Source organism: Xyrauchen texanus, chromosome 28 (genome assembly GCF_025860055.1).
Source record: "Xyrauchen texanus isolate HMW12.3.18 chromosome 28, RBS_HiC_50CHRs, whole genome shotgun sequence".
In the NCBI taxonomy this organism is placed as follows: domain Eukaryota; kingdom Metazoa; phylum Chordata; class Actinopteri; order Cypriniformes; family Catostomidae; genus Xyrauchen; species Xyrauchen texanus.
This window is the reverse complement of record NC_068303.1, coordinates 35,163,740-35,191,727: the sequence shown is the minus strand read 5'-3', so window position 1 is coordinate 35,191,727 and position 27,988 is coordinate 35,163,740. Positions and strand designations below refer to the sequence as shown.

Here is a 27,988-nt window from a genome sequence, read left to right as displayed (position 1 = left end):
AAACTAGCGCGCAGCCATCTTGTTTATTTTGTCAATGTTGCTTGATTATAACATTCTGAATCCAAACCATGGCTTTTAGTTGGATACATACGTAAAGTATGTCAACCATAAAGCTCTTTTCTTTTTTTTCTTTTTTGTTAAATCCGAAAATCTGTGCTTTTTATATGTAGTATACACTCCATTCACATTAATTACATCGGTAATAACCAGAAGTCCATCTGCTTATTAAAGTAACCACATCAAAAACTCTTTGGCAACTTTACAGCTCAAATTGAATGTTTTTTTGCTGATTAACATACCGCACGGTCTTTCATTTTTAGGGTGATTAATGAGTTTCTTGTTTGCCACAAAAGCTTAAAATGCATTTAATCCAGAATATTCCTTACAGCCGACTTTGGGTGTGCATTTACAGAGCATAATAAAAGCTTCAGACACAGATATCAAATGTTAGAAGAACAGTTTAATCATACATAGTCACAATTCTGCTTCCAAAAAAAATGAGTTATTTTCTCCTCGTCTAACATCTGGAAATGTACATAAGGCCACCTGAAAATGTACATGACTTTGACAGTGTGACAAAACTCATATGTTCATATTTATATAATTGACAATATCTTACAATTATTTTGCTTACAAGTTAGTGGCTGCTCCAAAATACAGCACTCCTTTATACAAAAATAATTCTTGTTGTGTCCTGTGAAATTTCCATGGTAGCAGTTTGGACCAAAGACAGAACAATGTTTTTTTATTTTTTATAATTAATTCATTTTTAATTATCTTATTCAACTGCCACACGTCAAAATGACAATGTCAACAGAAGGTGTCACTGCTCCAGGTACATAGCGAGGCAGACCTTTTCCAAGGACGGATTAAAAACAAAACCATCTTGAGATTGTGACGCCATAAAAAGATTTTTTTTTATCCTTAAAATAACGCTTGTTTAAAGAAAACTGTATACATTATATTCGAGGGGAAAGGAGTGATGAAATATTCACACATCAAAATGCACATTTTTGCTAATTTTTTTCTTCCCCCTCCCCCCCCAAAAAGTGTAAAAGACATTCCATTTACAGCGTTAACGTTTACAAATGTACAACTGTACAGACAAAATAAAAGCAATCACTACGCAATTTAGCAAGGCCTGTCCAACATCACAACTAGATTTTTTTTATCTATTCAACTAATAAACTTACACTTAATAACTCCACATATATATACTACATGTATTCTACATTTATTCATATGAAGCAAAAGGAACAAAAGCCATTAATATACTAGCCATACAGAAAGGTTGTGTTGCAGAAGACGGCAGCCCCGTCCATTCTCTGAAAACTCATTATTTTGTGTATTTGTCCCCTTTCTCGCGTTTATAAAAATCAATTCTGTTCTCCCCTATTCAAAGCTAAAAGTCCCGTGATGGCACCACAGACAGCAGAACAGGGACATCGCCCACCCATCTCGCCTCTCTGCTCTGTAGGTCGCCGTGTAAAAACAAGCGCCGTCTTCATCCCACCCGAAAAAGAGCAACAATTTAATATTTACTTGTACATAAAGATGCTATACATTTTTCCTAAGCTATTACAAATGTAAGAGATGATATTCAGTACATAACCATACGGTTTCTAGGGCAGTGTTCAAAAAACTACTCAACAGATGTTCAACAAACATGATGACGAACGAAAATCATTCCGTTAAACATTAAATCCAGACACAGCATGCCAAACCTCCCTCCCCATTCCACGCCTCATAAACCCCACCCCCACCCCCCACCCCCAAAATGGAAAGATTATTCCAGGTTTCAACGGCCTGCCATGAAACATCTCATTGCTGTTGCTCCTCATTTAAAGCATTGAAACGGCGAGTGCGACCTTGTCTTTAGACGTCATTCAAAACATTAAGGTTATGCGGTCAATGTTGTTTATAGTATATTGCAACCACATGCATCCTTTTTACTACATGTTGGGTCTGTTAAAACAAAAACCAAAACAGAGCAGTAAGTAAAACAAAGCCGGGTTGCGAAGAGTTGCACAAAAGAGGGAGGTAAAGAAAGAAGCGAGACGGCAAGTGTGGCCGGGCCAAAACACCACTGAATGATAGGACCCCCATTTAATGGCAGAACTCCAGGAAGTGAAAATCTGTGATTGGTTAAGGCCATCTTAAAAGCGCCTAACTCAATGGCATGGCAGACAAAAGTGGTTGTCTACGAACAAATTCCTTGGAGACCAGCTGACTGGTTTATTAATTTCATCAGCAGCTTTGGCATGTGTACTATCGTTCTAGAACGGGCCTCAAATATACCACTCTTCCTAATGGTGCTATTAAGAAGTCTGGATATAAAAACAAAAAAGGAGAAAGAATTAAAAAGGATTGCTCAGTTTGGCCTTATAAAGTCACTTGCTGGTGTAAATTGTAAGAATTGAAAATTCAGCAAACATTTCTTTTTCTACAGAGAATTTACAAGGTAAAAAAAAAATGTACAAGATATTTACTAGAAAAGAAAAAGTCAGTTACATCAATTACATCATAAACAAGGTTGCTGTGCTTTACCCAGGAAACAGCTCACAGACCATGCTCTCTCTGATGGGGGGGAACCATGGCGACTGCATCAGGGACAGTAAACGGGCACTGTCAGATGTCACAGCATTCTTAGGTGAAGCCCACTTCATTTCCTTTTTTTGGTAAAACCCCTAAAGGGTGTGAAAGAACTCCACGTTGGAGAAGAGATGCCCATAACAGACGTGATTTGAGGGACAGGGGGCGAGGGATGGGTGTGAGGCCCCTACATGAGGCCGTTGGTGGGACCACCGATGGGACCCAGGTCTGATCCGCTCTTCATGTAGTACTTCTCCAGCTTCGCCAGGATGTGTTTTCCATACGTGTATTTGCGGAGAGTGGCGATATGGGGTCGGATCTGTAATTAAATAGTGCATCAATTTCAGCATGAGGACACAAATGGTTTAAGATATTGTCTGTCCTGTTTACAACTTGTATTAAGATGCGTTTTAGGCGATCCGATCACAAGTGGACAGATGAGATGCATCGCTGTTAACACCTGGTCATAAACATGCATTTCTTTCCACAACTTGTGTTCTGATTTCAAGTGGTGGATCTCCGTTTCACGATAGCATACATCAAACACTAAACTTTTAAACCAATTAGATTTGGATTTAATCAAAACATTATGTTTAGACCAATATTCTCTGTTATTTTAGCGGAGTACCTGTATTAACTGAGCTTCTGGTGTGTGTGCTTCTAATCTGTCACTCCATGTTGACACACTTCTTCAACACACTGAAGAAGTTCTGAGAAGTTCTTGTGCATGTAATCGCTTTTTAAAATCATTTCTTTTCAAAACTGCACGTAACCAGCAAAGTTTGAAACTCTTGTTTTAGTGCAGTGGTTGATTGACAGGTGGGTAGGAATTGCTCAGCTGCTGTTTAAATGCATTTGAAAAAATTAGCATTTACACTACAATCCCAGTGTGGTTTCATGTGATTTTAACCACCTTCCAATATGGCTGAAGTGGACAAATTTGGACCAGGTTCACACCTGTATTTAGCATTGTCCAGTTTTAAATGGATCACCCAAAATGCATCGTAATACCAGGTTTAACACAGCCTGTGATTGCATGTTACCTATGAATCATTAATGCACATCATAGAATCAAAGCTTCAATTATTTTTACAGCAATATAGGTGTCATACAGTAGAATTTTAGAGTGAGCTTTTTGCATCCAAGTTTCCAATTAAGTCATTTTTCAATGGGGAGAAAATGTGCAGTATGCTTACAGTACAATGAACTACTATCTCAAAAGATCAAGGACAGTTGTATTCCCTTACAATGTGACCCTTGTAAATAAAGAGCACTTAAATCCTCATTTCCTGTTTATACCTTGTGCATGATGATCTTGCGCTGGGCAGGCTCAGCCATGTCAATCATTCTCTGCACCACATAATTAGCGTACTGGTCCTTCATCATGGTGTAGAGGGCGCTGTGAGGGCCGTCCTTCTGACAGCACACCTCATCTATAAGCAGGGCCCTCTCCGCACGAGAAGAATGAATCACACACTTCTCTACAACATTACTACAAGGGAAAGACAAACACACAACAAATACTATTAGTCTCACGTATCACTAGTATTGCAAGCTAGTCTGTCAAGAGCATGTCCAGGTCATATGTCATCCAATTAGGGCTGAAACGATTAGTCGACATTATAGACAACGTCGACAATAAAAATTTGAGATCTTTTGAAATGCTAACGGTGATGCGGGACAGCAGCACTTCACAGTCCAGACGCACTCTAAACTTTCCAAACAGATTAAGGTGATGTAGATCGCAGAGTATTATAATACACAAATACTAAATAAGTAAATACAGAAGCAGTGTCGTCATGAAATAAAGCAGAGCTGTACCTGTTGTTCTGCTTGAGCAAAACTTGACACATTCTCTTAAAGCAAGTCTAAATATCTTATATGTTGCTTCTCAAGTAAATGTAACTTGTTTTAAGGATTTTTAGACTATGTTAAATGGAAAACCAGACAAAAACACTTGATAACAGTGGGATTTTTGCAGTGAAATTTAAAATTAAATTAAACAATCAAAATCCAAGTATTTTTGCCTTTAATTCAGTGAATGTCATTTAGAGGTATTTTTAAAAGATAATTTTGCCTTCTTTATTGTTAGTAAGCACGTTTAATACAACTTTTAAGTCAGGGCACAGGCTGAATAATGGGGTAAGAGCTAATACACGTGTAGCAATAATCGCCGAATAGTCGATTAATCGTTCTAATAATCGTTAGATTAGTCGATTATAAAAATAATCGTTAGTTGAGGCCCTACATCCAATATATCAAGAAATAAGAAATTATATTTGGCATTAAATAGATGTTTTGAATCATGACGTTTTCAGGACAGCCAGGCATATTTATCCCCCCGCCCCCAATTACCATTACTAAAAAAACAGCTCTTTTCACATTAAAGTAATGAGAATGCTATAACAATTTAAATTAATATATCATTTAAACACAATGGTAGTGTTTGTTGTACTGCCTTAATCTTCCTACAGTTTGTTAATTTTCCCTTATCTGACCAGTACCAGACTTGGTGACTTTTCCTCCACTTGCCATCTGAACACACACACACAAATTTGGACTTGTTTTGAGAAGACTATGTGGTCGTTTATATATATATATAAAAAAAAACACCATCGAAAAATGAATTTGTAAGACAAAAAAAAAAAAAAACAAGGAGAATTTTTTTTGTCAAATACAATATATAAATCAGCCACAATGCAGAACAAACACACACACTTACAAATAAACTGGTGACACTATAACACTGAGCATTTTTTAATAAATGTTTTCAAACAAAATCTATAAAACAGCCACAATGGCAGTACGCAGAAAACACACACACACACACACACACAGACACGTGCGTGCGCACACACAGAACAAAGAACAAAGTCTGAGTCTTCAGTTTTATGCACGAAAATTGAATGTTCACAGTCCACTGCTGTTCAGTTCTCTGTTTATTACCGTTTATTTTATTGGCATTATTATTAATTTACTTTTATTAAATTATGATGTTTGAAATAAATGACTGGTAACAAAATAATTATTTTATGTCTTCTCTTTGTAACACCAGGTCAGGTTTGATAATGTCTATATAAATCTTAATGCATAACCTGTGACAAAACTGGAATTACTACACAGACGGTGGCTGCATAGAACACTGCAGCCACCTGTTGGCTTTCATTGTCTTAGCATGATTTTCAATTCATTTTACTTTTCAGTGTTTACCAGATGTGGCAATCTGCCCCAATACATGACACGTTACAAACATATTTTCATGTTACAACTTATAAAAGTGTAGGTTTTTACTGTAGTGACATTACATCAGTTTGCTTATTTGAAATTTCATTAAAATAAATTAAAACAAAATTAGACTTGGACAGTTTTGACAAAAATGACAGCAAAACGTATAGATGCCCTTCTTTAAACGAAGAGGAGGGTTAATGTTGATTTTGAAACAACATAAAATATACTTCACAATATATTGAACATACATAACAATATTTTTTATTGGTGAAACCAATATGGCAGAATAATTTGTTTTAATCTGCATCATATTTATTATCTTTCCCTCACCCACGCTGCTTTGGTTACATCTACATAAAGTTTTACAATTCTGAAGAAATACAGGGAAATGTTTTGAATAAAATGCTATTTTTTTTAGTTTATTCATTTAAAATAAAATTTTAATTCAATATCATTTAGGGTTAATTTTTATTCAATATTGCCTTTACAACCAAATTCCAGTACTACATAAGTGCTGTACCCTAAAAGGACACCCAGACGTCTATTTGATGTGCATTTATATCTGGAAGATGTATTTTTTGAAAAGCTCTTAAACAGAACCCTTGGAGATGTACTATCTGGGTAATCAGTCAGAATTGACTGACCTTGCAAACTTATGCTGACTCAGCGCCAGAACCTTCCCTCTGACCTCCGCCACAATCTTGCTTTTATCCTCTGGACGCCCATGCTCCAAAACATGCTGGATCACATAGTTACCATACTGATCCTGCGGGTGGAAAGAGATACAGGATAGAGAGGGGGGGGGAGAAAAAGGGGGCATGATAAAAATTGCAACAAGACAATAAAAGATGACAATAGCACACTATGATTAAGCAATGCCATTTTAACCACATACCCTCACAATAAAATAATTGATCTTAAAAAGCTGTATTCTCCAGCCTCTCTCTCTATCCTTGACTCCAAAAACAGCAACTCGTTGCCATATATATATATATATATATATATATATATATAAATACTCTCAATAATTGGCCATAACAATTGGTCCCATGACCCTATATAAGAAACCACACAGCACCCACTCGAATGTAAAACACACCAACATTCAGATGGAAATTGGTGTAAACCTGAGCAAGTCAATGTGAAAATCTCAATCAAGACGTGGCATTTGGTTTAAAGCCTCCTGCCATCCTTTACTTTGGAGTAATCACTTGAATTGGAAGGAGTGGTCACTACTTTATTGCTTTGGGTAGGTTCATTTGGACAAGATTAGTTCAGCTATTAAGGATGCACGCTACAAATCAATGTTGTTGGTTGGAGGTGCTCTTGAGAGTAATCTCGGTGGAGCAGAAAAACAGAAATGATAAGAAATCAAGGAGTGCCAGAAACACACCAAATTACTCAAAGATTAACCAAAAAGAAGCAGGTACAAAGAGAAAAAGACTTAAGTCAGAGAAGAACCCATATTTAGTTTGACATGAATGAAAACAAAGGCTGCCGGGCTAAGAAGCCATTAGCTGAAAGTATGCTTTGGTTTTTTTATTTGCTGCTATGCCTCATGCACACAGTGTGTGCAATATAAACTTAATATTTTCCGGAAATAACGTCACACCTGGTCAAAATCGAGTTGAGAGGAAAAAAAAACAGTTGACAGAGTTTGCGTATGGCATTTGAACCCAGGAGCTGCTGACTTCCATTCCACCGCTCAGCATGTCGTCAGTTTGCGAGAATTATTTCAATATTCAGATATTGATGAGTGAATGGGCACTTGAGAGAATTTGAGTTGATTTGATCCCTTTGTAAAAAAACAAAATCGCATGACATGGTCTTGGAATTTTTTTTCGACATGAATGATCGTACAGATGAAGGTAAGTTTGCACTAGCTCGCTAATAACTCTACATGCCGATGTGTTCTTGTTGACTGATTTTGACTGACTGAACAAGTTAAACAGAATGAGCAGTCGGCGTCAAGGTAGGTGGAGCTCCAAGTCACACCTACCGATGACTTGGACCAATGTCAGTAAAAAGGTGTTAAGCAGTCAGTTAGAAATTTTCCTAAAATTCACCCAGGCGAGCAGTTACGAACCACCGAAATGAACGCAAAAGTATGCTGATGGTGCTGTGTGTGTGTGTGTTGTAACTTGCCACATTGTAAAATAAGGATGAGAAAGTGCGGGCCGGGAAATGAGGTAAAAAACAGAGCGAAGCCACAATGAGCTGAGTGACGTCAGAGGCAGAGCGGAGTTATAGCACATGATAGAAAATTAGCAATGCTAACCGTTAGCAGCCGTGGCAATGAACGAGCAATCGTTATTATAGTTCAAAAGGGCAAAAGGTTGAATATATCTAATGCAAGATACAACAAAAACTGCAAAGCTGATTCTAAACAAGTTGCGTTTGTCATCCATTACCATGACAGCAAGTGGACTTCTGAAGCTGAAATAATATGTGAATTAGCTATGATGTTTCAATGAGGATGGATTATATGCCAGGCACAGGGGGAGAAGGCTACTAACGTTACATTAGATAAGACTTGAAACTTGACAACTTGAAAATTAACTTGTTAATAGCAATCAGCTGTGAAATCGGTGTCAATCGGGTCTGTGTCTCCCAGCCAGGTCCCAGCTTTCAAATAATAGACTGGTCCAGTTCGGGTCCGGCATTTCTCAGTTCTGCATGGGTACGAGGCCAAGCTTTCAAATAATAGATGGGTCCGTGTAGTACATTTCCGTGTTTCTTTGCGTCGCGCACAAATTTTTGGACCCGTGAAGACTTCTACCAGAAAGATGCATGTTCAAGAACCATTTAACGGAAAGGAACGCCATGAAAATCATTCCGTTCCAGTAGGGTTGCTCCGATACCAAAATTTTGGCTTTGGTACAATACCAGCCCTGGTACCTCAGTATCGATTATCAACTAATAAAAAGCCTCAGATTTTGAATGAAATTACACAGAAAATGACTTGATTCAAATAACTGCATAAAGTCTTACAAATTCAAATTATGTGTTCTCCGTTTGAATTTTTCTGGATTCCATGATTATGCAAAAAAACAACACTGGTATCGACTTGGGATCAGTATACTGAGATTTCCGATATTGGAAGAGAAAAAGTGGTATCGATGTATCCCTAATATTTAGTCAGATTGATTGATTCTTCATTAACATTAACGACCGTCAATCTATTTCAGATATTTGTACATTTATTTTCAATGCTGTAATTGTCAAGTTCACTGACTGAATGTTTTTCCGAGAGGTGTGACGACACGTCATTTTGTGAGGATCTGAGGAGTTGCGTGTGAAAGCTCTCAAGAGTAATTCTGTTTGTTAGCACAAAAATATTATGCTGGACAGAATATTTAGAGTAATGCATAAAACACTTTAAGTAGCCTATTCAGAGTATTTTGCCTATACAGAGGCAGTAGTTCTATGACTGATGTTTTCATTTGTAAGTATATGTGCTCTGGTGTGCAGTGCGTTTGACTAGCTGACATCAATTACGTTATTTAAGTCACTTTGAAATATAAGCCACAGGACCTTTTGGATGGCGAAAATGTTTTGTCATCTGTACAATTGATGTTGAATGCATTTAACATTAAACAGTATGGTACTTCTATACCTCACAGCCTTGTTTGTGTAAAATTAAATATGGTATCGACTCTGAATAAGATCTTTTTGTAGAAAGAGTGCACTTCAGACAGATGACAGAGCAGGAGGCAGTCATCAAGAAAGAAAGGCGTGTGTGAAAGAGTGTGAGTGACAGGAACCCTGCAGTGCAAATAGTGACTGGAGAGGAAGAGTCTAGGTGTTAGACACAGGCTGGTTAGGAGGAAGACGAGGAGACATCAGGAGGTTCTCGTGAGTAGACGGAAGGCGCGTGACTCTGACCTTGAACAGTGCATCGCTGGACACTGTATAATATGTTTTGGGGGTCATCTCCAATGAAACGCCTTGATACTTCTAGATAAAATAAGTGGGGGGCAAGGAGTGGGTGATGTTTTGCATCATCAATCAGCACATCTAACTGGACACATGAACATCCTTTTCACAGTGACTGAATATGCTACATTAAAGTAGGCAAAAGGTATCAAATAAACACTTAAGCTACACAAGTCATGCAGAAATGTCATGCAATCTAGAAGCACACCAACCTCCCCAACCCACTACAGCTCACATTTCATCTCACAGAATGGCCTCCAGTTACCAAAAGGGAACACACTGAGGTGGCTTTCATTGATAAAACAGTTTTAAGATGGCAGCGAATGGAAAATGCAGCTGGCTACAACCACAATCTGTTTAAAGATGTACACTGGCCACAAAAAGTATTTGGACACTTGAGACACACTTAAAAATGTATTAATGTCATAGCATTAAAAACAAAATTAGCACTTAAAGAACTTTAAAAAGCACAAGCAAAACATTTCGCAAAAATTCAGTAGGTTTCTAATTACTATAATAACTATTTGGAAACTTTCTAGATGTCAAAGTTAGTGGAACATGCCCATAGTTAATGTGATGAATTACACCTGTGGTTACTTTGCAAGGACACCTATTTGAACTTCTGGGAAACTGACTTTACACATCAACTATAGTCACCTTGACACCAGTTGGTTAAAAGTAACTGCAAATATTGGCTAAAACAAGAAAATAGTGTCTAGAATCATTTGTGTTGCAAACATCACACATTGGATTTGATATTTTGTCCAATGCAATGGAAACTTTTTATGTGACTTCAGTGTCCAAATACATTTTAGGTCCACTGTATACCAACCAAGAAAATTATTAAGGACATTAAACCAGATTTGAAAAGTTTGAAAAGGTGGGATGCAATCCCTTGTAGAACAGGTTTATCCACACACATATTGCTATCATCATTGTTCAGGGAATTAGAAGAGGCCACCCAATAAGACCCTAAACTACAGTAAGAGTGAGAGTTCCCTCTCTGTATGCCAGCATCAGGGAGTCGTACCTGTCCCAGCTGCTCGGAGTGCTGGTGAAGTTCTTCCAGAATGGGCAAGGTCTGCTCCTGAGTGCAGTGCTCCAAAATACGCTGAATCACCCTGCAGCCATATGGGTGAGTGGACAGGACAAACACCTATACCAAAAAAAGGCCATGAAATACATTCACACAAGTCTTCCTCTGTTCACTTTAAATTTAAAATGTTGGTAACCATATCAGTAGTGGACAATTTGATTGTAAAGTTACATTTTTCTTAAATAAAAACTGTGCTCCTGATCCATCCTTTGGAAAATATATTTCAACTGCTCTTTCCAATTTCTATGTTGCATATGCACAAGTTGTAAGACATGACTACATCATTGTTTATGCATTCTCTTGACTGATTTAATCAGATCTGTCAAATAGGTATGTGAAAAGTTGGAGAACATTGTACAGTGATGAATTTTGACCATGGAGTTTTTGGAAAATGCACATACAGCATCATCAATATTTGGTGTAGCATCATCAGATATTTAAGTACTGTTCCTGGGTTTTATAGCAAGTAAGAGAGGATACCTGTCCTTGGAAAGCATCAATGATGAACTGAAGAGCCTGGGGCTGGACACACTCGATACACTTCTGCACAACATGATTCCCGTTCTGATCCTTCACACACTTCAACACATGACCATCCAACTCCCGCACAATGTCACTCTGACACATGAGAAAGAGAAATGTACATTAAAAATTCAAACTGCATTTAAATATATAGTTCACTCAAAGATTGAATTACTGTCTTCATTTACTAGGGCTAGGCGATTTGCAAGAAATATTTTCACAATAATTGTATTTAAAATCACGATACCTACCTCCACTGCTGAGGGATCAGTGAATATTTTTGCATTTCTACCAGTCGATTTTATTATATTTTTAAATGTATTCATACTTTCTAAATCAAATTTGCATTTAAAATGAAATGAAAAGCAATTCATATAAAGTGGTCAAAAAAAATCTTATGACCACCTCGCCAAATCCAAACATTTACAATCTCCAACTTTCTCCACCGGCCCCATTTGCCATCACACAAGTATCAGTCTAAAACAACAGGTGGAAAATTACCAATGCAAATTAAGATCGAAAGACAATTATAAGAAAGCCTAAACATGATAATGATTATAATAATAATAGAAATATAAACCATTACCTCTACAAAAGTTTAACACAACCCACATCATTTCTACTTTCATAAAACAGCCACAACAGTTCGTTTACTTCACTTAGTCTGTGCTTAGACGAATAGAAAACACCAGCTTTCCTATTGGGTAAAAGCTTAATACATTCCCTTGTGTGCCCCAATTAATGCTGCCTAATAATATCCACTGTGTTCTTATCCAATTTGATTGAGTTTGAATTGCATTTCGTTTTTAGGTTATTAATATTTATTAGTATCTGTACCTAAAAACATGATAACTATTGGGCTACAATTTAATATATTTGGCGACTTCCCAGCTTCATGGTTTTGTCTTTTCCCAATATTGTCAATCGGCATCAGGATATTTGTCAGATATCATTGATTTCCAATTACATCTTTATTGAAATTGTTGTGATGTGGTGAAATGTGGAAAATAATCAAAAGGTAACTTACAATTACCTGCTGGTCAGAGGAGATGGACTCCAGAGCTTTCTGGATCACCCGACAACCGTACATCTGCAAAGCCAGTGGCAACACATGGCCACGTATACGAGTTGCCAGAGCCAGTTTTTGATCCACACTGCCGAACTGCAACAGACAGAGGCAGAGAAAGCAATAACTCTCAAAGTCAAAAACAGTGCAAGATATTTACATTTTAATTTATGCATTTGGCAGACACTTGTATACAAAGCGATTTACGATTATTTATTTAATGCACTATTCAAGGTATACATTGTATCAGTTTGTGTTCTCCCTGGAAATCAAACCCATGATCTTGGCAATTCTAGCACCAAGTTCTACCAGCTAATCTACAGGAATACATGTATGGTTGCTGATATTTGTCTTATATTTATTTCAAAAATAGGTAGAACACCTAAACTTAGTTACCTCAAAGAACTTCTGGATGACATAGTTCCCAAAAACGTCCGTCATGAGCTGGTAAGCAGCCTGTAAGATCTCCCCAAACACCATCTGTCTCTCTGCAGGGGTGGCCCGCTCCAACTTCTGCTGGATGAACCTGGACCGTTGAGGGAAAGACCTCACGTTTAGCGTAGAACGACAAGATTGTTGCTATGAATCTAGGACAGCACTTGATAAAAGTGTGAATATGTCAGTGTTAAGACCTGGATCCATGCTGGTCTTGGGAGAACTCCACCATATGTCCAGGCAGGTCTCTGAGCTGCAGATTGGGGAAGCGGTTATTCCGGAAGTCCTCCAGTAAACGGCTGCGACCCGAGGGCATTACATCTGAGCGGCTGTAACGAGCTCGTGGTGGGGGAAAGAGCTGACTGCTGGAACTGAACAAACTGGAGGTACCACCCGAGCTCCTGTATTTGGCTTCTGCTCCCGGAGCAGCAGAAATATAACGGCCGCTGCCATTGGGCAGACCACCTATAAAGAGCGGGAGAAAAAAAAAAAAAGAATTTAGAGTGTGATGACATTTTAAAGAGTTTTCTATAAGTGCAGAGATTCTGTTGCATCTCTCTCTCATTGAACCACCCAAACACTGAAGAAAAATTAGTTCAAAAATGGGTTCAAAGTGTACAAAACCACATGAATATCACTGACCTAACATTAGATACCCCTACATCTTTGTTTATCCATACACTAAACTTAAAGGTGCTGTAAGCGATGTTAGCCATTCTGGAACTTCCATGGAGACATAACCACTAAAGTAGACACACCACGCTCTTTTCAAAACCCCACACTCAAAAATCATAACATTTTAAAGTCAGCAAACCCCGAACAGTTACTTTTTAAAAGTTCTTCACATATGACAAACTGACAGCTTCCTGCTGCCTAAATAAGCGCTGTGAACATGAAGAATGATTGACATGCAGAAAGCACTTTAAAGTCTTTTGATTATCTAAAAGAATCTGGCAGCAACCCTTGTGCAATTTTCCCCCCTGAGGTTTACAGTGCCAAGGGCAGTCACATATACAGTTATGATATTTCATGGAACATTTTTGATATCTGGCAGGTAATAGGGATTTGTCATTGCATAAATAATTCCTTTACAGCACCTTTAAGAATGGAGCATTTTAAGAGACAAAACATCAGACCACACTTAGCCTAAACACCTATAAAACCAGTTTAAACGGTTGAGGCACCCTGGCTAGGACGTTTTCACACTAGAGCTTTTGAAATGGACAAGAGTCCGTTCCGAGTTTGGTTGGTGTAAAAAACTTTTCCGAGCCATGTATTAGGAAAGGTCTCAATTAGTAAAATACAATGAGCAAATTTGTTTCACTCAGAAGCCAAACTACAGTGAGTATGTGTATGAAATTCCCACAGATAAACATAAATTTAAAAAAAACAGGAGGGTCTTTTTGCTAAATTGTTCCTCATTACTTCTTAAAACATACATATAACAAATACAATGACATGTTGTAACTAACCAAGTTCAAGTTTTATTTGTCACAGACATAACATACACAGTATGACATGTAGTGAAATTCTTGATACAAATTTTCTCCCCACAGTTTACTATAAAGATATATATATATATATATATACATACATACATACACACACACACACACACAGTATATAGATAAGGAGTAGAAATAGAAGTAAAACCACAATTTAAAACAACAATTTAAAAATGCCCATTTAAAAAAACGATAAAATACACAATAAAATAGGGGAAAGAGAAATATAATATATGTACAAAGTATGCATGTGAATATGAAATGGTGCATTGTGACAGAGTAGCAGCAACAGTTTGACTGGCAATATATATATTGTGCAGGGTAAAGTGCAATTGTGCAGTAATGTTCAGAATGTAAGAAAATTGCTGAAGAATATTGCTTCAAGTGTGTGGTGTTTAATAGTGAACCTAGTCCTAGTGTTGTCCTTGGTTCAGGACACGGATGGCCTGGGGAAAGAAGATCCTTTTCATTCTCTCCGTTTTGGCCATCAGAGAGTAGAAGCTTTTCCCTGACCGCAACAAAGACAAGAGTCCATTATAAGGATGGCTGAGGTCTTTCATGATTTTCCAGGCTTTGGTCCAGCATCGTTTGCTGTAGATTGACTTCAGGTCAGGGAGTTTGATGTGGGTGATGAGCTCAGCTGACCGCACCACTCTTTGTAGAGCCAGTCTATCCTGTTTTGTGCAGTTTCCAAACCAGGCTGTGATGTTTCCTGTCAGGATGCTCTCAATGGTGCAGGTGTGATGTTTACACCAAGGTAACGAAAATGGTCCACTCTCTCCGATGTGGCCCTGCTGATCAAATTGAACAGTATCCACTGATACAGAGGTGGGCTAAATCCTAGGTCCTGCAACTTGGTGGTGAGTTTTGAGGGAATTATAGTATTAAAAGCTGAACTGTAATCAACAAACAGAATTTTAACAATTTCCCTTCCTCTTGTCCAGATGTTCTAGGACTGTGTGGAGGAGATGTGTGATGGCATCGTCCATTGAGCAATTTGGACGGTAAGTGAACTGTAAGGGATCCAGGGTGTCAGGTAGTGAGGAAGTGATGTCTTTCAAAAGCACTTAATCACAATTGTGGTTAGTGCTACAGAAAGATAGTCATTAAGGCAGGAAGGTTGGGGTTTGAAGAGTGTACATAGAAAGACGAAGCACAAAAGGCCACTCAACGCACTTTGTGTGTGTGTGTGTGTGTGTGTGTGTGTGTGTGTATACGCACATGTCAAGAGGACTTTGTGTGTCTAAACACACATCCACTTACTTGCTCATAAAAGGATTGGGATATTCCTCAACACTTAATATTTCTGTATTTTGTAGTCTAATCCATTCATTTCCACTTTTGACCGGGAACACAACAGGTGTAACAAAATGAAATAAAACCAAGAAAATGTAAAGAAAATTATTAAAAATAAATTGTGTTTTAGATAGTATATGTGAACAAAGTCAAGGAAATTTTATTCCAATTGGATTAAGTAAAAATAGTGTTAAAAAAAAAAAAAAGGTTAAAAGACATGCACAAGTAGGCACGATTCCTATTTGCCTACAAAACTAATCTCAAACATTTTAACATAAACCTTTAGATCAAAACAAACACAAATCTAAACTTTGACTTGTATTGTATAATTTGATTGGTATAGTACACTGTAACAATAAAAAGATACTCAAGGCACCATTTGTGGTTCCTCAGATACCACACCGACATATACCTCTAGAGATCCTCCAAGCACCCTTTAAAAGAGCCTAAAATATCCTTTTATTTACTCAAGAATCTTCCAGATATATTTCAAGTGGAAATATTCACAATAAGAGCCTCAAAGTCTTTCCTTTATGATGAGGTTACTGAAAGAACTGTTGACAGTAATTTTTCTTGCTGGAACTTAGTGCAAGTAGGCATGTGACGGTATTCAGTAATACGGTATATCACAGTAATTAACACGCACATTATTGTTATTATGGGCACATCAAATATATAATATAAATAATTGTGGATAACCATTTGGCCAAATTATTTAGATATTTCTGATTTCTGAAAAGTGGCAGTAAAACAAAGGAACACCTCCAACATGTTCGCTCATCTGCGGGACAATTATCCTGTGCAATTCAGCGAGATAAAGGTAAGTGGTTACAGTTCTTGTTTTTCCAAACTCCTTTGTGACAACAAGGACGACAAAGAAAGTGAACTGTTGTTGCATTTGTAGATGATGTATCGCTTGCTTTCAAGAGACCAAATAGTTCAAACTCTCTCAAAACTCACAGTAGCTACACAGTAACTTTTGCATCTTGTAGTAACAACTAAAAATGTAATAAATATTGGCAATGTGGCCATTGTTCATAAGGAACTTGACTACATGTTTGCAGCTTTGCACTTTAAGATGTTGACTGAGTAGTTGACTTAATATTTATTTTGAAATATTTGTTTACTTTATAATTTTTTATTGTATATTATTACATTTTTGTGTGTAATTATTTAAATGCTAAATTAGTTTGTTCAGATGTTCAGGTTTCTTTTAAAATTCTTAGTTATCTGTTCATTTAAAAGGCCAATTTGCCATTAAAAAAGTAATTCAACAAGTTATTAAGAGAACAACAATAACGTTTATCTTTGAACCCGATTTTGTAATGTAATTCAATACACTGATAATACCATATAATACCAAAAGCTTCAGCAATTGTCGCGATTTGAAAATGTGATAGTCACATCCTAAGTGCAAGTTAATCTTAATTTTTACAGTGTGTAAAGCTGCATGAACCCCAGCAGAAGGGCAGTTCAGTGTGTTTTTATAGCAAAATCAAATGGGACAAAAACATGAGAAAGAACATTAGTGCTTTCTATTTATGGAGGCTTCTCCTCCGGAGTCGTTACCTAGCTACAGTGGTAAACAGTTGCTGCAAGCGCTCTTGCTGGTACTCATGTCGATGACACAAATGTGCTCGATAATGAAAATATACAATGATCTACAGATATGGGGAGGGGGGTCCAATCAAAATTACATGTGAACCAACCAACTTAACCAAGAGCTCATACCCAGGTGAATGCTGGATGAGGACCCATGGGAGGAAGGCAGAGAGGGTGGAGGTGTCAGAGGAGAGTGACCAGGCGTCAGGCCAATGGGGCTGGGGGAGGAGGAATATCCCAGGCTGTTATAGAAAGACTGGCCAATAGGAGTCAAGCTGCTGCCACCACCACGTTTGTACAGGTCAGAACTGGCCAACAGGGAGTCCCGACGGTTCACACTGCTGCTGGTAGAACTAGACACTGCAGGACCAAGAAAACGGGAAGGACAGGAGAGAAGCAAGACAAAATGAGATGAAGAATGAACAATCTCAATTTGGCAGGATTAAAGTTAAAGCTTTATACTTGAAATGCACCCTAATTTATAAAAACAATAACGAAAAGCTACAACAAAAAAATAACTATACATTTTCATTTGGTTCATTTTCATCCAAACTAACCAATTCACCGGAATGAATCAGACTTTCCGACAAAACAACAGGACATTTTAGGAGAGCTTGTTTGAGTATTGGCTCAGCCTGCTCATTTGTAAAGCAGCATGTGCAACTAATGTAGGACATTAAAAACCGCGATGTAGTGTCATTTGAAAAGCATTTTAAAAACAGATGAACTAGTGGCATGCTAATGAAAAATATGGTTAAAAGGAATATTCCGGGTTCAAAACAATTGAACCCTCTTTTTCATTCAAAAGCGCACAAATCGGGGGGGCTGGGTAGCTCAGCGGTAAAGATGTATACTGGCTACCATGCCTGGAGTTCGCTAGTTCGAATCCCAGGGCATGCTGAGTGACTCCAGCTGGGTCTCCTAAGCAACCAAATCGGCCCGGTTGCTAGGGAGGGTAGTCACACGGGGTAACCTCCTCATGATCGCTATAATGTGGTTTGCTCTCAGTGGGGTGTGTGGTGAATTGTGCGTGGATGATGCGGTGGATGGCGCAAAGCCTCCACACGTGCTATATCTCCACGGTAACGCACTCAAGCCAAACGATAAGATGCGCGGGTTGACTGTTTCAGATGCTTTAAACTCTCCAAATATTGACACCATTCTCTTCTATTGCAAGTTCCTCACTGTAACTTTTTTTGCTCTTTTTAAAGAAAAGGACAGATGAGCTGAGATTACTTTTTGTGGTAATCAACTTTGTCACAAATGCACTCCATTGAGCTTAACTTATTAAGTTAGTATTAAAACTGGAATATTCCTTTAAGTTAGTATGGTTGCTACTTTCAGTTAGTTACTCCCCAACACTACTGGGTAGGAAGCTTACTAGGTTTTGAGACTCGGCTCTACTTCTCATTCCTCCTCAAATCTTTTTTCTCTGTTCACATTTAATCCATAATTCTTAATGTTTCCTCCAGTGAAACAGACCTGAGGAGCCGAAGGCCCCTAGAGCAGAGCCAAGTCCCACACCGAGAGATCCACCGGTGCTGCTGAAGCCCAGAGAATTGCTGGGTGGAGGTGCCGCGCTCGTATGGGTGAAAAGCGAGCTGCTCTGGGAGCTGGGCGCCACTGAGCCGGAGCCATAGAAGGAGTTGGAGGGCAGGCCACTGGAGGGTTGTGGTGGCTGCTGCTGAGGTTGAGGCTGCTGGGGCTGCTGGCAGCCCATGGACCGGTACAGACCGTTAGCAGGACCAGACATGTTGTTACCAGAGCCAGAGGCAGATGCAGCCGCGGCTAGACAAGAATTACACAGAAATAAAGGAAAGATCAGTAAGCTTAGTGTGAGTAAAAATAAAAAAGTATTTAAAAAAAAAAAAAAATCTGAATTTAACATTTCATACAATGATTTAAAAAAAATAATGCATTAAAAAAATATTTAATAATCTTCGTTCAAAGGGTCTTCTAGGGCAATTACCAATATGCAATTACTTGTTATTATTTTATATATTAATCATTACATCTTGTAATCAATTAAAAATTTGAATCGATTGACAATTCTAAGTGCAAATAAAAGCATGGATATTCACCAGCCTGTGCAGCTGCTGGGTTGATGAGGAGTGGTGTTTGGACCAGTCGGACGGGTCCACCCAGGCCAGCGCGACCTCCATGGCCCATTACCAGTGTTCCATTCTGATCATAGTAGGCAGGTGCCAGAACTTGGTAACCTAATCAAAACATCACAGACAGTGATCTGAATCAGTCTTTTAATACAAAAGAAGGGTTTTGCATTTAAGATGTAGGGAGTGCCTGCACCAGTTAACTGTGAAATTTTATTTCTGAATTACTGGCATCACCAACGGTTTTCAAACAACTTTCCCAGAACATTCCCCTGACTTGCCATTGGTCGAAAAACTAGGGGTGTATAGGTTAAAAGTTCTGATGGTTCGGTTTGTATCACGGTTTTAGGGTCATGGTTTCGCTAAGGTTCGATACTTGCCATGTTCTGAAAAACATGGCAAATACTACAGCCAAATCCAAATTAATACTACAATGGATTTGGCAACCAAATATTTGGTTTGGTTTTTCAACAGGTTTGCCGTTTTACTACAGTAACCATAGATTCACCATAATATTTTTGGTAAAACCAAAGTAACCGCAAATACACGTCACGATTCTAAATATCACGGTACATCACAATATCATGGTTCGATTTTGCTTCTAATTTAAATTGCTTTGAATGTAGTTCAGTCCATTTTGCTTGCATACAGTATGAAAGAAATTCTTGGTAACACTTTCTATGAAGCCCATATTCATTATACTGCATTCATAATGTCTTAAAATACACCTTATAATACATTTTAACTTCTCATAAATAATTATACTACAGTTATAATACATTTTAAAACTTTCCCTATTCATAGATATACTGTTGAGTATAATGCATTACAACACAAGCATCATCCAATTTTAACACAGCAGAAGTTAATAAAGTTAATAATTTAAGTGTGGTATAGTGTAAACAGTCCAAAGGCTTTCTGACGTGATCATATTATATGGGGACTTTGTCTACTTTAAGTTACAAAAGCAATATCTGCAGTTTAGATTCAGAATCAATACTTTAAAATAAATAGATACATACACACACACATATATATATATATATATACATATATATATATATGTATATATATATATATACATACATATACACTCACCTAAAGGATTATTAGGAACACCTGTTCAATTTCTCATTAATGCAATTATCTAATCAACCAATCACATGGCAGTTGCTTCAATGCATTTAGGGGTGTGGTCCTGGTCAATACAATCTCCTGAACTCCAAACTGAATGTCAGAATGGGAAAGAAAGGTGATTTAAGCAATTTTGAGCGTGGCATGGTTGTTGGTGCCAGATGGGCCGGTCTGAGTATTTCACAATCTGCTCAGTTACTGGGATTTTCACGCACAACCATTTCTAGGGTTTACAAAGAATGGTGTGAAAAGGAAAAACATCCAGTATGCGGCAGTCCTGTGGGCTGAAAATGCCTTGTTGATGCTAGAGGTCAGAGGAGAATGGGACGACTGAATCAAGCTGATAGAAGAGCAACTTTGCCTGAAATAACCACTCGTTACAACCGAGGTATGCAGCAAAGCATTTGTGAAGCCACAACACGCACAACCTTGAGGCGGATGGGCTACAACAGCAGAAGACCCCACCGGGTACCACTCATCTCCACTACAAATAGGAAAAAGAGGCTACAATTTGCAAGAGCTCACCAAAATTGGACAGTTGAAGACTGGAAAAATGTTGCCTGGTCTGATGAGTCTCGATTTCTGTTGAGACATTCAGATGGTAGAGTCAGAATTTGGCGTAAACAGAATGAGAACATGGATCCATCATGCCTTGTTACCACTGTGCAGGCTGGTGGTGGTGGTGTAATGGTGTGGGGGATGTTTTCTTGGCACACTTTAGGCCCCTTAGTGCCAATTGGGCATCGTTTAAATGCCACGGCCTACCTGAGCATTGTTTCTGACCATGTCCATCCCTTTATGGCCACCATGTACCCATCCTCTGATGGCTACTTCCAGCAGGATAATGCACCATGTCACAAAGCTTGAATCATTTCAAATTGGTTTCTTGAACATGACAATGAGTTCACTGTACTAAAATGGCCCCCACAGTCACCAGATCTCAACCCAATAGAGCATCTTTGGGATGTGGTGGAACGGGAGCTTCGTGCCCTGGATGTGCATCCCACAAATCTCCATCAACTGCAAGATGCTATCCTATCAATATGGGCCAACATTTCTAAAGAATGCTTTCAGCACCTTGTTGAATCAATGCCATGTAGAATTAAGGCAGTTCTGAAGGCTAAAGGGGGTCAAACACAGTATTAGAATGGTGTTCCTAATAATCCTTTAGGTGAGTATATATATATATATATATATATATATATATATATATATATATATATATATATATATATATATATATATATATATATATATATATATATATTTTTTTTTTTTTTTTTTTTGGATTTTGTTTAGTCATTTATGTTATTCCATAGTTTTGATGACTTTACTATTATAGAAAAAAATATATATAATAAAGAATGCGTGTGCTTTTTTATATAATACATTATAACTTCTGCAGATAAAATTGGGTGTTGCTTATGTTATAATGCATTATACTCCATATATATATATATATATATGAGTAGTTAAGTCAAATAGTTATAATCTATTATAATTGTGGTCACAATTATTTATGATAAGTTATAACATATTATATGGTGTATTATGAGACATTACAAATGCATTATAATGTCTTTACAATGAATTATAAATATGGGTGTCATAAAAAGTGTTACCAAATTCTCTTTCAGCTAATGCAGTTATTCATTATACAGGGACCTTCTAACCTGTTAAATAGCGGACATATCAATATTACAAATTTTAGGGCCCTGGGTATCTCAGCGTGTTATGACGCTGACTACCACCCCTGGAGTCAAGAGTTCGAATCCAGAGCATGCTGAGTGACTCCAGCCAGGTCTCCTAAACAACCAAATTGGCCCAGTTGCTAGGTAGGGTAGAGTCACATGGGGTAACCTCCTCATGGTTGCTATAATGTGGATCTCACTCTCAGTGGGGCACGTGGTGAGTTGAGCGTGGATGCCGCAGAGAATAGCGTGAAGCCTCCACAAACACTATGTCTCCGCAGTAATGCGCTCAATAAGCCACGAGATGAGATGCGCGGGTTTAATGTCTCAGACGCGGAGGCATCGGAGATTCATCCTCCACCACCCGGATTGAGTCACTACACCACCAAGAGGACTTAAAGAGCACATTGGGAATTGGGCATTCCAAATTGGTGAGAAAAGTGGAGAATTTTTTTTTTTATAAATATTAATAGTTTTATTTCATTTGTTTTTCATCCTTTTTGGTGACATTTAAGTTTTTAAAAAATGTAGTCCGTGTATTACATCAATAGATATGGTGTATTGAAATTACAATAGTATATTGCATACATACAGTATATTGTTACATGTTTGTTGTTTACATGCCTAATTTGTACTATTAAGTATTTACTTAGATATGTAGAACAAGTACTAAAATGGTACGGTCTCTTTAATACCTTTGGCAGGGATGGATGAATGGCTTCTTTAAAGCATCCATGCTAAGTGTGATTAGAATTAATTGTTTCTTTTACTCCCTTTTCTTCCCAATTTGGCATGCCAAACCAAGGCATTACACCCCTACAACAAACAGAAAATCCAGTCCCAACCGCAAGCTAATGAGCTAAAGTTGGACTACTCCAAACAGTAATGTTTTGACAGCTCCACAGCACCACAGTGTATACAGCTTGCAGTTGTTTATGAATATTAAACTGTTATACAATAAATTTGCACAAATCTTTAAAACAGGAAGAAAACATGAGAGCGTGACTCACCTGGCATGCCTGTGAAGGCCAGTGCTGAGTTAGCGGCAGCGAGGGACTCCTGCTGACTCTGCTGGCTCTGGCCAGGGGTCAGAGGTCGCTGGTTGTTCCCTGCACGCATCACCTGGATGGGGGAGGGAAGATTTACAATACAGCCTATAGTAAACCACTGACCTAAAATAACTTCTTTAATCATTTACTGTTAGGTCAATAATGTCCATCTCAATTGAAATGCATTTCACAGAGCAGGGGGTCAATGGAGCATTTCAGAACATGGAGAGGCCAGATGATGTATAACATTACAAAACCAAAAAGGGCCCCTCTCATCACTGATTAAAATGAAATGCTGAAATACAGCAAAAATGTCATGATTCATTTAGGTTTTTCCATTAAAACAGCTAAATATTTGGTGAGTTCAGCAAAGCTGTCAGTTTTATACAGAAACCCTGGATTGCATGCAAACAATGTTATGGTCTCTGCATTCAACCTTCAAGTACCTCAATGTTCATTTGACTGAACTTTGAACCCTTTCTGTACAAAGACACCAAGTACTTATTGATAAGACCAACTTAAAGGAATAGTTCAACAAAAAAATGAAAATTCTCATTATTTCATCATGTTGTTCCAAACCTGAATGCTATCATTTATTTATTTTTTCAGGGTTCAAATCAAATTTAAGACCTGAAGAGATAAGATGAATACTGTATCCCCATACCAAAACAAACCCACTAAAATCACAATCTAAAAAAAAATTTTTAAAATACTCACATATTTTCCACAAATATATCACATTGGTTTATTGTATCATTATATAAATAAATACAATTTAGAGGTCGACCAATATTGGATTTTGCTAATATTATGATAAAGGCAATTCATCTGCCAATAGGTTTTTTTCTTCCCAATTTGGAATGCCCAATTCCAAATGTGCTCTAAGTCCTGGTGTTGGCATAGTGACTAACCTCAATCTGGGTGGCGGAGGACGTCACTCCGTGCATCTTATCACATGGTTTGTTGAGCACATTACCGCAGAGATATAGCACATGTGGAGGCTTCACGCTATTCTCCACAGCATCCATGCACAATTAACCACGTGCCCCACCAAGAGCAAGAATCATATTATTGCGACCACGAGGAGGTTAACCCATGTGACCCAGCCTAGCAACAGGGCCAATTGGTTGCTTAGGAAGCCTGACTGGAGTCACAAAGCATGCCCTGGATTCGAACTTGTGACTCCAGGTGTGGTAGTCAGCATCTTTACGTATTGAGCTACCAGAATCCCATCTGCCAATAGTTTTAAAATTGGTAACTTATATTAAATGTTCTTAGTCTTTCCGTCCTTTAATGTGGAGGGCAAGACAGAGGCTACAAGAGTCCAAATTTAATTTAATTCCATATGCACTTTATTGTGCCACCAAAATATAAAATAACCAGGCAAAAAAAAAAATGTATTCATAGCATGGAACTTTTATCTATAAAGGCTAAAATACACCAGGAACTCTTATTTTGAAATGTAAACGCTTCCCTGTTTCAAGCTGCTCATTGAAACAAATAAGGGAAATAAAATGTGCACTCCTACAATAATCTACAACATATTACAATATAAACAATTAAAAGTAAACATTGTCATATTTCCTCAACACTATACCATCATCAACATTTGATCTTTAGTGATCGTTTTTCATTAATTTACGATATGGCTTAATGATTGTGAACTGATCTGCAACAGCTGGAAACACTCACAAGACCCCGCGTGCTTGGAGAAAACACAACAGTGCCACGGTTTCACTTTGAAGGATGCAGCACAGGCATCCTTAATTAAAGAATATAAATATATTTGGAGAGTAACGGTTTAATTAAATCGTATTCTTTTGAAGTTTGATAATCACACTAGGTCATATCATTATACCCGTCTTTCCACCCCCAAATTTAAGACCTCTTTAAATGATAATTAAGACTTTTGTTGTATAATTTAAGATATTTAATCTTTTTATGACCTTAAATTTTGGGAAACTGAATTTAAGACATTTTAAGACTTTTTAAGGGTCCGCGGGAACCCTGGTTTTGAAGATTCACAGCTCTTGCCACACATTGACGGTTCACAAGAACACCAAAAATCATAAAACATAGTATATACTACTTGTGCACTATATTCCAAGTCAACTGAAACAATATGATAGGTTTGTGTGAGGAAAAGACTAAAACTATTCACTGATAATCTTGCCCTCCACCTAAACCTCGCATTAGTCTGCAGTTGTGTTTGATTGCGATTAATCATGGTACATTCAAATAAACATTCAAATATCATAATACATATATTTAGTGTATACTTCGTCTCAAAGAACTTGCAATAAATTGGTTAATCATCATTTATTTGAATAAAAACATGTAAAAATACTTTTTGAAGTTAATTGGACGCATTTTTAAAAGGCGTGGAAAAACATTGAAAAAGTGGACTTATTTTAATAATAGGATCAAATGGGCAGAATCAATATCAAACTTTATTGGCAAGATAAACTTTAAGCTGAAGTACGTAATTTCCACGCCACTTGCGCCACTGAAAGAAAGTGCAAAAATAAACAGTATTCAAAATGGCAAATACACCCTTCCCCTGCAGTTGTTTAAACAGTTAGGCCACATCTACAATAATACATATTTGTTTGAAAACACTCTTCTATGGTTTGGCCTTTTCTTGCACACGGAGACAGCATTTTGGACAGCAAAAACTGAGCTTTTCAAAGACACTCTCCAAAGTGGATACATTTGAAAACACCCTCTTCGCATTGTAGTGTGAATGGGGAAGATGGAGATATCCAAAAACGAAGACGTATTTGTTATGTGATGCAGTCATGTGATTCCTTCAACCCAAAACAATCAAGATGGCAGCCCACATTGTAGCTGTGTTATTGTGCCTGTTATTCACTTCACAATGCTTTCCTTCATAGACAACGAAAAGTTCACTCGGAATTGCTGTCCGGCGATGAAACACGAAATGGAAAAATCTTGATAATGGCACTATGGATAAAGAGCGTTTCGAAAACGAAAACACAGTTTTCAAATGTATTCAGATTAATGTGGATGTAGCCTTAGATAGTCCCACCCCAAACTCATGCCATTGGTTGAGTCAAGTGGTTTACAGTTTGAGAAAATTAACCTAAATTAACTGAATTGGCTAATTTATAGTTGTCTATGCATATTAAGCTGGGATAGAAGTAATTTAATACTGAAAAAGCTACATACTTAAGTGTACATTGCCAATGCATTATTAGACACTATACATACAGATATAAAACAAATTGAATGCTCAATTTTAATTTGTTGAAGTTTAAAATATGAAAACTATTATTTTCTCTGGCTGCCGTTCAGTCTCTTTTGCACACATGCTGGGTTTTCTCATATAGTTTCGCTTTTGATGCAGGTACAAAGTTCAAAGTGGCACAAAGAGGTCCGCAGAGCAGCGTTAAGTTAAGGATCCTAACAAAAAATAACCATAGTTTCATTATAGTAATACTGCAGTAACCATGACTGTAGTATCCATGACAGACCACAGGGCAAAAACCACAGATCTGATACAATTAACCATTGGTTTTATATAGTATCTATATAGTAACCATGGTTTTATTTTAGTATTGTAGTAACCATGGTAATTTTGTGGTCACTATGTAGGGCTGTCACGAATATGAAATTTGGCTGACGATTATTTGTCTGTTTTAGGGATCTCACAATTACAGCAATTCATTTTCAAGTTTAGGGCTTTCATGATTATGGCAATTAATTGTGTTACAAATTGTCATGCTTTTGTCATAGGTGTATGTGTGCTTTCTAAAATCATTTATTCATTGTAACTTTTACATGATTTTCCTTTAAGGCTTTAAAAACATATGGAAATAAAAATTATATTTTAAATATTAAAACAAATTCAAAATACTTAAACTATCTGTCTCTCTTTTTGGTCAACTTTAGTCTTGGTCCATTTTGCATTGACACCATTGCTAATGGATAGCCAACCTGTTGGATATACAACCTGAATACCTATTATATTACATTATATTATTAGCATGCAATAGTACAAATATTGCCATCAAATTCTTCAAATTCACACTTTTCTTTAAGGGTCTCCTATTAAACCCACGAGCCCCAATTTCACATGAAGACCTTTGTGATTCTGTGTTTCTTCATTCTATCATCTTGGGCGTGACACAGGGCTCCTCTTTATCATCAACACTGCGTTTATGAACCCAAAATGACAAATAACATTTGCCATTATACGATCAATAAATGTAAGTGAAATCGGTGCACTTTGCATTCACCAAAATCCTAGTTAATATGTTTGTGGGAGTCTGACAAGAACCTTCGCAGATGGCGCATACATAGCATCGCTTCAAGTCTGGTTCCGATATGGTTTGTCTTCAGCCACTCTTCAGGAGCTGCACTCAAAGTAGTCCGCGGTGCTGCTTATTGAGTCGGTAGGAGTACAACTGAATGACATGTCGTTTGTTCCCTTATTTGGACAGTAAATGTATTTAATAATCGCAACAGGCCTATCACTATGTTTTACTTCAAATACCATGGCTAAACTATGGCTACGGTAATAAACCCATGGGGATTTTCATAAAGGGAAAACTGTTGAAGTGTTTGCACCAAATAGAGGACTCTTTCTTTGGATTTGGCAGTATACATTTTTGAACATAGCATTTACCAAACTGTACTGAAACCATGACCCTAGAAACGTGCTACAAACCAAAATGTGAGAAATGTGAACCGTTACTCTCCAAA

At 37.6% G+C, this 27,988-nt stretch overlaps 1 protein-coding gene across 4 annotated transcripts in view; it reads right to left on the bottom strand.

Annotated features, from left to right (window-relative positions):
- Positions 1-454: 454 nt before the first annotated feature.
- Positions 455-27,988, bottom strand: part of LOC127621636 (pumilio homolog 2-like) — a 45,414-nt gene continuing 17,880 nt past the window's right edge. The window contains exons 11-23 of one of the 4 annotated variants that reach the window (XM_052095312.1): positions 23,225-23,336; positions 19,360-19,497; positions 18,761-19,066; positions 17,408-17,638; positions 13,073-13,340; positions 12,837-12,966; positions 12,402-12,536; positions 11,333-11,470; positions 10,787-10,912; positions 9,706-9,777; positions 6,465-6,586; positions 3,892-4,084; positions 455-2,911 (exon numbers count right to left, since the gene is read on the bottom strand). In XM_052095312.1, the coding sequence (XP_051951272.1) occupies positions 2,780-2,911; positions 3,892-4,084; positions 6,465-6,586; positions 9,706-9,777; positions 10,787-10,912; positions 11,333-11,470; positions 12,402-12,536; positions 12,837-12,966; positions 13,073-13,340; positions 17,408-17,638; positions 18,761-19,066; positions 19,360-19,497; positions 23,225-23,336 (2,103 nt within the window). In that variant the 3' untranslated portion in view covers positions 455-2,779. The remainder of the gene's footprint in view (positions 2,912-3,891; positions 4,085-6,464; positions 6,587-9,705; positions 9,778-10,786; positions 10,913-11,332; positions 11,471-12,401; positions 12,537-12,836; positions 12,967-13,072; positions 13,341-17,407; positions 17,639-18,760; positions 19,067-19,359; positions 19,498-23,224; positions 23,337-27,988) is intronic. The other 3 variants (XM_052095313.1, XM_052095314.1, XM_052095315.1) reach the window with 3 other exon arrangements.